The sequence below is a fragment of the Gossypium hirsutum genome, chromosome D06, assembly GCF_007990345.1.
Source record: "Gossypium hirsutum isolate 1008001.06 chromosome D06, Gossypium_hirsutum_v2.1, whole genome shotgun sequence".
NCBI lineage: Eukaryota > Viridiplantae > Streptophyta > Magnoliopsida > Malvales > Malvaceae > Gossypium > Gossypium hirsutum.
The window spans coordinates 55,641,212-55,651,773 of NC_053442.1; the positions used below are offsets into that span (position 1 = coordinate 55,641,212).

At 34.3% G+C, this 10,562-nt stretch overlaps 1 protein-coding gene across 1 annotated transcript; it reads left to right on the forward strand.

Annotated features, from left to right (window-relative positions):
• The first annotated feature begins 259 nt into the window (after nucleotides 1-259).
• Nucleotides 260-4,106, forward strand: LOC107899863 (uncharacterized). Its single transcript, XM_016825606.1, has 7 exons — nucleotides 260-736; nucleotides 791-945; nucleotides 1,133-1,189; nucleotides 1,288-1,502; nucleotides 1,668-2,045; nucleotides 3,154-3,282; nucleotides 3,970-4,106. The coding sequence occupies exons 1-7, from the start codon at nucleotides 260-262 to the stop codon at nucleotides 4,104-4,106; spliced, it is 1,548 nt and encodes a 515-aa protein (XP_016681095.1).
• The last annotated feature ends 6,456 nt before the right edge of the window (nucleotides 4,107-10,562 follow it).

A 10,562-nucleotide genomic window follows, 5' to 3' on the forward strand; every position in this document is an offset into this window, starting at 1 on the left:
ACGGATGTCATTCAAGTTATGTAATGCCTTGACAACCTTTCAGTGTTATATAATGGCCATATTCTCGGACATAATGGAAAACTTCCTTGAATTCATGGACAATTTCTCTGTGTTTGGAAATGATTTTGAGGATTACTTAAAATATCTGGAATTGGTTCTGTGCCATTTTGAAGAAAAAAAATCTTATTTGGAATTGGGAAAAATGTCATTTCATGGTTCATGAAGGAATAGTTTTGGTGCGTAGGATATTACAGCAAAGATGAAAGTGGATAGAGCAAAAATTGAAGTAATAGAAAAACTTTCACCTCCCATCAGTTTCAAAGGTATTAGAAGTTTTTTAGGTTATGTAGGATTTTATAGAAGATTCATTAAGGATTTCTTGAAGCTATCTAAACCCTTGTGCACCTTGCTGGAGAAAAATAAACCTTTCAATTTTGAGGAATTGAAGAAATGGCTAGTAGCAGCACCAATTGTAATAGCTCTGGAATGGACACTATCTTTTGAACTCATGTGTGATGCCAGTGATTATGCTGTGGGAGCAGTGTTGGGGCAAAGGAAAAACAAAGTACTACGTTCAATATATTATGGGAGCAGAACCCTGACGAATGTGCAGCTTAACTATACCACCAGGAAAAATGAGTTATTGGCTGTAGTTTTCAGATTTAATAAATTCCGCTCTTATCTAGTTGGTACCAAGGTCACAATCTACATGGATTACTCTACTATAAAGTATTTGGTGAGCAAGAAAGATGTCAATCCAAGATTGGTTACGTGGATACTCTTGTTGTAGGTATTTGACTTGGAAATTAGAGATCGAAAGGGGATTGAAAATCAAGTGGCTGATCACCTGTCAAGGTTAGAATTTGGAAATGAATATGGCAATGGCAAACTTATTAAAGAATACTTTTCAGATGAGCAGCTATTAGTTTCCATGACATTACCTTGGTATGCCGATATAGTGAACTTTTTAGTAAGTGGTGTAATGCCACCTAATCTTAACAGCCAAAGAAGATGAAAATTCCTTCATGATGCCAAGCATTATTATTAACATGAACCCTTCCTATTTAAGCATTATACTAATCAGATAATTAGAAAGTGTGTCTCTGATGATGAAATACATAACATTCTGCAGTATTGTCATTCAGCTCCTTACAGAGGACACTTTGGAGGAATGGGAACTACTACCAAAGTATTTTAGATAAGATTTTATTGGTCGAGTTTGTTCAAGGATAGTCATGAATTTTATCAATTGTGTGACCGTTGTCAGAGGACATGAAATCTATCTAGGAGACACGAAATGTTACTGCAAAATATTCTAAAGATTGAGTTGTTTGATGTATGGGGAATATACTTTATTGGTCCATTTCCACTGTCAGTGGGAAACTTGTACATACTGTTGGCAGTGGACTATGTCTTTAAGTGGATCGAAGCTGTTACGCTTTCTACTAGTGATGCAAAGTCAGTAATGAAGTTCTTGCACAAGAACATTTTCATAAGATTCGGTACGCCTAGAGCCATTATTATTGATGAATGATCCCATTTTGATTGCAAGCTAGTAGCTAATGCCTTGCATCAGTATGGGGTGAAACATAAGATTGTCATGACATATCATCTCCAGACAAATGGACAAGCTGAGATTTCTAACTGAGAAATTAAAAAAATTCTAGAAAAAGTGGTGAACCCAACTCGTAAGCATTGGTCCTCTAAACTGGTTGAAGCTTTGTGGGCTTATCGTACTGCTTTTAAAACACTGTTAGGGATATCACCTTTTAAGATTATTTATGGAAAGCCATGTCACCTACCTATTGAGCTTGAGCATAACGCATTTTGGGCTATTAAAAAGCTGAACATGGATTGGGTCACTGCTAACCATAAAAGGTTGTTAGAGCTGGATGAAATGGAAGAATTTAGGGCACATGCATATGAAAATGCTAAACTGTACAATGAGAAGACTAAACGTTGGCATAATAATAGAATTATGCCAAGACAATTTGAACTAGGGCAACAGGTGTTGTTGTTCAACTCTTGGCTCAAATTACTCCCTGGTAAATTAAAATCTCGCTAGTCGGGTTCCTTTGAATTAGCTCAAGTGTACTCACATGGAGTTCTTAGTATCAAAAACCTAAAAACGGGGCTCACATTCAAAGTTAATGGACAACACTTGAAGCACTACTCGTGTGCTCACGTGGATCGTGACAAGCAAATCATTGACCTTCGAGATGTTTGAGTTAGCAGTTTTGTTTTCATATTTCCTTTCTTTAATTGATTTCTTTCATTTCGTTTTTATTATCTGTTATCATTAATTATTTAATGTGGCTTCATTTCTATTTTTGTCTTTGATTAATAAGCAGTTTTTCTAAACTTCAAGAGACAGAATAAAAGTGTGGGATTATCAGTTGTAATACTAATAGGACTTTGTCACGGTATCTCAAAAAGGAAATTATGTTTTGACAAACTGGGTGAATGAATGTTGAGGTACGAGGTAACATAGGTTGACCGAAAAAAAGTTCCAAGGGAGAGATTTTTGGATAGTTGGGTCCATTCTGTTACTTGGGTAGCCCAAGGAGGAAAAGCCAAAGCTTTTAGTTTAGGGCTAGGTCACCTTACATTTTCCCCCAAGAATCCCCTTATTTTTCCCTCCTTCACCCCACAAAGATTACTCTGCACGTTTCATTTTTTTGAACTGTCAACATTATCTCTTCTACTCATATCGTTTCAACTGCTCACGTCTCTTATGTTTCCCACAAAGTTTCCATCTTTACCATTTCTTTCTCTTCAACTTTTCTTATATTTCCTCTGACCACATTTTCTAAGATTTCTTTCTATCTTCCTTCAATGGCACAAGTAAAGACTGCTTCGAAGGTTATTGAATCGTCGAAACCAGCATTACCTAACCTAAAACCTTTTTCAACAAATTAGCGGCCACAAAATACAACAATAACATCTCAAAATGCCCTTTTTGTTTCAACCAAGGGTTATTATTCCAAGACGAACCACACATGGGCTATGATGAGTCCATGTCCTCTATTTTAAAGAAGCACGGATGGAGTATTTTCTATTTGCATCCTGAGGATATTCGAGAAGGTTGTTCGTGAATTTTATGCATTGTTAACTCACATGATTCTCCTTTTATCTATGTTCGTGGCACTTCAGTTCCGTTCGATGAAGATCATATTAACGCCCAATTTGGGATTGCTGATGTGCAAGATGAACACACACCCTTCGCTGACAATGTCACTACTAATGGATTGACTCAAGTCTTGAATGATTTATGCGTCAAAGGTACGAGTTGGACTATTTCTAGTTAATATTGCTAAACTATTGAAAAGGCTTCTTTAAAGCCTATTGGGAAAGTGTGGTACCATTTTCTGAATAGTCGTCTCATGCCATTAGCTCACAATACGACTATTTCAAAGGAGAGGATGCTTATTACACTCTATCATCATGGGGAGAAGAATCAATATTGGCTGAATCATTTTCAGTAGGTGCACCGGTGTGCTGAGAAAAATGGTGGCAGCTTAAACTTTCCCTCCCTCATTACTTTTTGGTGTCACACTGTTAGAGTCCCTCTCAGTGTTGATGAGGATGTCACCCCCAACAAGGGAGGACAGTCTCAAGCCACTTTTACCAAACTCCAAGGCATTGATGCTACAAAATCAACTTAGCACAGTCAGGCTACCACTTCTACTGCTGTACATTTTCCCACGGCAGCACCCTCAACATCTCGCAACTTCTTCGAACAACAAGTGTTGCACTCCTTAAAGCAACTCGAGTAAAGGATTTCCTTCTTTGAGATTTAGTAGATTCAACTAGTTGAAGTGATGGTCAAGGCCCAAGAGCAGTAGGCTCAATATTAGACTTATGTGAGGAACAAAGATTTTGCTCCTAAAAGATCCCTGCAAAAGAACTTTACAAAGCTAATGCTAGAATTCTTGGCCTTTTCCACCTCTTTGTTCCCAATTCTTGAAGCTGTAGAGGAGCCAACTCAAACTCCTACTACTAGAGCTGAATCCGAAAATTTGGGAACCACTATTGATGAAGAGGAAACTGTTGTTCAGGAACCTAAAAAGACGACATCATTAAATCTTGAGAATGAAGAAGAATAAGAGAAAGAAGAAACTGCCACTGCCACTACTGCCACCATGAAAGGTAAAGATCGTATTCCACCCACCCCACCAGCTTCCACGACTACACAAGATCATGGCATCGATCGTCTTATTGATGAGCTCACGAAAACTGATAAGGAGGGGGATGAAATGAACCCTTTGAAGAGGAAGCTATGGTATAAAGTCAGTGCCCGTAAATCCACTCATAGGGCCGAATGAAGTAACTACACTCCAATCCAAGTGAGGGAAATTTTTTTCCCTATCTCATGCATTTTATTTCTTTTGCCATGACATTTTCTGTACATATCTATATTTTTTTTGTTACATTTATGTACATGCATTGAGGACAATATATCCCTTAGGTTTGGGGGTGTATTGTGCATTTATGATGCTTTATATATCTAGTATGTCTGCTCATTCTAGTCTTGTTAAATTTGTTTTGACACTGCCACGTAACTACTAAGTTCTATTTTCCCTATGCGAAGTACTACCTTTACTTATGATGTTCAATAATGAGCTTAAATTCTTCAATCTACTTAGAACATATGACAGGGGGATTATTTGAATTTAGCTTAGTTTAGGTTGCTTGAATATTACCTCTTAAAAACGAGATGTCCTAACCTCAGTTATTTTTGGACTATAGCAAGTATCTTTTAATGAACTTAAAGACTTTTGAAGCCAAACTCAGTCACATTGCCACAACATTACATAAATAAAGGATAATAGACACTCTAATACTTACCATTTCCAAGTAAGTCAGTACCACTTTTTTTGCTCCATCATGCTATTAACAAGAAAGGTAAGTCCAAGTAAGAGTGTGTAATTAATAAAAGAAAATTAGGGGAACTCCACTACAGTAACAGGCTGACTAGCTAATGAGGTGGTTGTTTGCTCCATCCATCTTCTAAGTTAAAAGCCTTAGCTTCAAGAGTGATTTTTATCTAAATTGTGACATGATTGAGTACTAGGTAATTCAGTGTATGCTCCATTGTGATTATCAAGTCAAATAATTTTGTGCCATGCTAAATCCCCTAATATGCTTTAAAAAAACAAAATATAAAAAATATAAAAATACAAACAAATACAAATAAATATTTTGAGTAGGCTTAGAAGAAGGGTTACAAAGTAACTTGAGTTTAGGCAACAAATGAAGTGAGTAAATTAAAAGATGTTTGTTATGGCCAGAAAGCACACACGAGTACTTAAAAAATTTTGTTTTTAGGGAGTAATTTCCTGCACTACCTTTGTTGATCAAACTTTTGAAACTCGAATAAGTTTTTGGAGATAGAAGATTACTGAGAACTGAAGTATATATTGTTCTTTGAATAGACTGGCAATACAAGGTGGTTATGTACATAGGGAAAAATTATTACATTCATACATTTATGTATATTTTTCTTGAGGACAAGCAATAACTCATGTTTTGGGGTGTGATAACTCATGAAAAGACTTATATTTCTTGCCTTTAGATCTAGCTAATTGTTTGTACTTAGGTACATTAAACTGCATTTTAGGGCATTCCATTAATAGTTTTCTTGTTTTAGCATTACATTAGGAGCTTAAGTTGTACTTAAATGTTAGTTACTTTTAAATTACTTGTGGAAGGGTTGTGTGTGGTGGTGGATTGGCAGGTGCAAGATAAGGAACAAGAAGTAAAGGTGTGAAGGTTTCCAGGGTAAAGGGTTGGGCAGTTTGTCAATACGAATTTCGTGGAAATGCCAAGACATCGACAACAAAGATGGTTACAGCTACTAAAATATTATGATTTGATCATCGATTATCATCCAGGAAAAGCTAATGTTGTTGCTGGTGCTTTAAGTAGAAAAAATTTATTTGCTTTGCAAGCTTTGAATACTCGTTTGATGTTGATTGATGATGATTCCATTTTAATTGAGTTAAATGCTAAATCAACATATTTGCAACAGATTTGTGAAGCTCAGAAAAGTGATTCCAAGTTGATTACTAAACCAGAACAGATTGAAAAGACATATGATTAAGAACTTCATGTTAGTTTTGATTGTAGTTTATATTTCCGAAATAAAATTTTTGTTCTGAGAAATTCTGATATTATACAGAGGATTTTACTGGAAGTTGACAATAGTAAGTATTCGATACACCTTGCTAGTAACAAAATGTATGGTGATTTAAAACAAATGTACTGGTGGCCAAGTATGAAACGTGAGATTTTAGAATTTGTATCTAGATGTTTGATTTTTCAGCAAGTTAAAGCCGAGCATCTAGTACCTTCTAGATTGCTGCAGCTTGCGATAATTCTAGAATGAAAATAGAAACGTGTTATGATGGATTTTGTATCAGGGTTACCCTTGTCTTCGTGGAAGAAAGATGCTATTTGGGTTATTTTTTATCATTTGACTAAATCCGCATATTTCATTCTAGTACATATGGATTATTCACTTGAGAAGCTGACAGAATTATATGCTTTTGAGATTGTTGGACTGCATGGTGTAATAGTGTCATTATTTTTGTAGAGATCCACAGTTTACTTCTAGATTTTAGAGTAAATTGCACGAAGCATTGGGTACTTGACTACTTTTTAGTACATCATTCCATCCACAGACCGAGGACATGTTCCGTTGAATTTTAGAGTTTAAGGGAAGCTAGAAAAATTTCTTCTGTTGGTTAAGTTTGCATATAATAATAGTTATCAGGCAAGTATTAAAATGGCGCTATATAAAGCTTTGTATGGTCAGAAATGTAGAACTCCATTATACTCGACTGAATTGAGTAAGAAAAAACTTTTTGGTGTCGATTTGATCCGAGAAACAGAAGAAAAAGTCAAATTAATTTGTAATTGTTTGAAAGCTGTTTCTGATCATCAGCAATCATATGTAGATTTAAAAATAAAAGATATTGAATTTCAAATTGGCAACAGAGTGTTCTTAAAAGTATCGCATGGAGAAAAAATCTCCGTTTTGGTTGAAAAGGGAAGCTTAATCCACGATTTAACGAGTCGTATAAAATCATTGAGAGAATTAGGCCAACAACTTATTGTTTAGCTTTACCATTTTACTTATAAAAATACACAACGTGTTTCACGTATCGATGTTACGGAGGTATCGATCTGACCCTTCACGCGTGATTTTGCCTGTTGATGTAGAAATTCAACCAGACATGTCATACAGTGAGGAACCGACTAGAATTCTAGCTCGGAAAGTAAAATAATTAAGGAATAAATGTATAGCTATGGTTAAAGTTCTCTAGCAATGTTATGGGGTCGAGGAACCTCTCTGGGAATCAGGAACCTATTTTCTGGTAAGATTTTTAGGGATGAAAATTCCTTTAGGGGGAGAGTTATAACAACACATTAATAGTGGTGTTGGAAATAGTGGTTTCGGGATCACGATTTTGACGATAGAGTAAATATTTTAATATTTACTCAATGTCTAGAGGGTTAACTTAAGGTAGTACTAAATTTTGTTAAAAAATTTTGAAGTTTAAATGGTTAATTAGGTAAAAAAGGACTAAATTGAAAAATGTGCAAAAGTTGAGTTCTATTAGTTAAGTGGGTTAAATAGGTTTAACAAGGTAATTAAATGGACTTAGTGGGTGAATATACCATATAATATGTTAGTGGATAGTTATGGACAAAGTTTAATTGAAATTTTTAATTAATAATAAGGGTAAGATGGTAAATTAGTAAATAAACATAAAACTAATTAAGTTAAAATCATCATCTTCTTCATTTGGATGTTTCAAAACTGATTCTCTGTTGCTATCCATCTAAAGCTTTAGCCAAACCTTTGTTCTTGTGCATGGTATGTATTTGATGCTCATTTTTTATTGATTTTTATGTTTTTGAGCTAGTATTAGCTTAATCTATCTAGCCCGAAGGTCAATTTGTAAAATTGTTGAGGGTTAAGGGATATCCTCTGAATGAAATTGATGAATTTGTGATGTTAATTGATAGATTATTGAACTTGGTTGTTGAATAAACTTGTTTTGTTAAGTGATTTTTGATGAACTTAGGGTTAAGGATTAATTTGCTAAAAGTGTAAAATTCTTTGAAATTTATGCTTAATTTTGGGTAAATATGGGCTAATTAGGTCCCCTAGAATAACCGGTTAGCACATGTTGTTTAAGAAAAATAGTGAATTTGCATGTTATGATTATAAGAACTAAGTTGTGAAAAAGTTAAAATAGGAGGGGTACTTTTGTAATTTCATGATTATATGAATTATAGATTGAATTGAACATTTGAGGTTATTTGAAGTACTTAATTGAATGAAATTATCTATTTAGATCAAGATAAACCATAACCGGACTTAAATCGAGGAAAGGTAAAAGCTATAGATTAGTCTCCAACTCTACTTTTGCGACTATCGTTATCGAGGTAAGTTCGTATGAATTATAATCATGTTAATGATAGTTTCATTGATTATCTGTTATATTATATTAGTTATAAACTGACTTGACTATATAAATAGATCAAAGTTTTGAGTAATTGACGAATAAATAATCCCGTTTGAACCTTAACAATTCTTAGGATACAAATAACATGTCATTAGGGATTTCTTGTTTCAGGTGTTGGTCTTGAATGTCCTACCGATGGATGAGGCCCTACATTTGTTGCAGATTCTCCATAGCTCATCTGAGTAGCATCGTGTAGCTAACATTCCGACCCATAGTTCGTGTGAGCAGGCCCATTTCACAGCTTGTGTGAGCACTATTGAAAATGAAAGGTTACAGTTATATAGAAAGACACACTATGTGTGAGCAGTCTCGAGTATCCAATGTAATTCTAGATGGTTCAACAGGTAAGAAAAGGTAAACGGCAAGGCATATATTCAAATGTATAATTGTTCATAACCTTATTAAAGGTAAGTTTGATTAATGCAAATAAATTGAAGGGAACTAAATGATTATGTGATGAATGATAAGTTCATGAATATTCATTTGTGAAATGGTTGATTTTCTCTACGTATTATACATGAGCTTACTAATTTGTGAAGTTGGAGGTGCTTATAGGATTGTATTAAGCTTATAGATAAGGTAAAGATATTATACATATTTCATAAAAATGAATTTAAGAAAGGTGAGTTTATGTTTGAATTTATACAAGCTTACTACACATTATTTGCTTACGTAGTTATTTTCCTTTGTTTTGTAGATATTGGAAGCTCAATCAGTTAGAAGCTTGTCGGAGTTCTATCGCACTATCCAGCAATCACTTTGGTAGTTTTTGAGTTATTTTGGCCAAGGTTATAAATGGCATGTACAGGACCTTATATAATTGTAGTTCTTGGATGTGTTAATAATTAATTCGGTATGAATATGCCTTTGGAGTATATATTTTGTTTGATGGACTTATAGTGCCTTGGCAAATTGATAAATGATAAAACTAACAAATTTTAATCCTGATCTTAATGCATTTTTGGATGTTTATTTATGCATATTGGTGAATTTAATGCTCTTAATCCTTTTAATTCATGTTCTTATACTTAGGTGAGCATTTGAGAGCAAAAGGAGTGAAAAATGGGTGAGAATAAAAAAACAGAGCACATTTTAGGATCAACACAGGCTGGACACACACCCATGAGAGCAACACAAGCTGGACACATGTCCATGTGCAAACCCTGTCGATTTCGTAACCTGCTTCCGAAACATGCAGAAAAACACATTTTTTAGGCTTTCTGAGCATTCTAAAGTCTATAAATACCAAATAGAAGAAGAGATATAAGGGCCATCAGAGAAGATCGAAGAAAACAACTCGAAGAACACCATTGGAGCCAACTCTGAAGTAGTTCCCATCAAGATTGAAGACCTACTTTTAATTTCTTTTGAAGTTTTTATGAGTTTATTTGTTTCTTGTGGTTTTTCTGACTTTGAGAAGTTTTCATACAGAATTATGAACTAATTCCCTAGATACCTAGAGAAGATGAAACCTATGTTGAATTCTATTATTTAATTTCTGTTTTACATGATAAATACTTGATTCTTGTTCTCAATTATCTGTGCTTATTTCTTGTTTTAATATTTCTAAGATCTTAATTCATGTTTAATGTGCTTAATTCAGTTGAGGAAATGTTCTTGCTTAAGAGTAGATCTAGCATAATTGAGTGGAGTTGCATGCAATCCTAGAAATAGGACGACATAAATCTACTGAATTAGAGTCAAATTTAATAAGGGAATCCATAGATCGAGTTAAAGCGACGATAGGGGTTTTAATTAGAAAGAGATTTCAATTAATCAACCTAGAGTCAGTTGCTCTTACTCTCAAAAGAGATATTAGCATAATTTAGGGATTTCTATAGATCAAGTCACCAAGTGAATAAATCATTTAACTAAGATTTATAATAATAGATGAAGTTTACGTGGATTCTTTCCTAAGTATTGTCTCTTTCATTGGTTATCATTCGGTTATTTTCCTGATTTATTTTCTATTGAGTTCTTAGTTAGATTAGTTTAGTAATTTTAGCTTAAAGCCAATCACTCCAA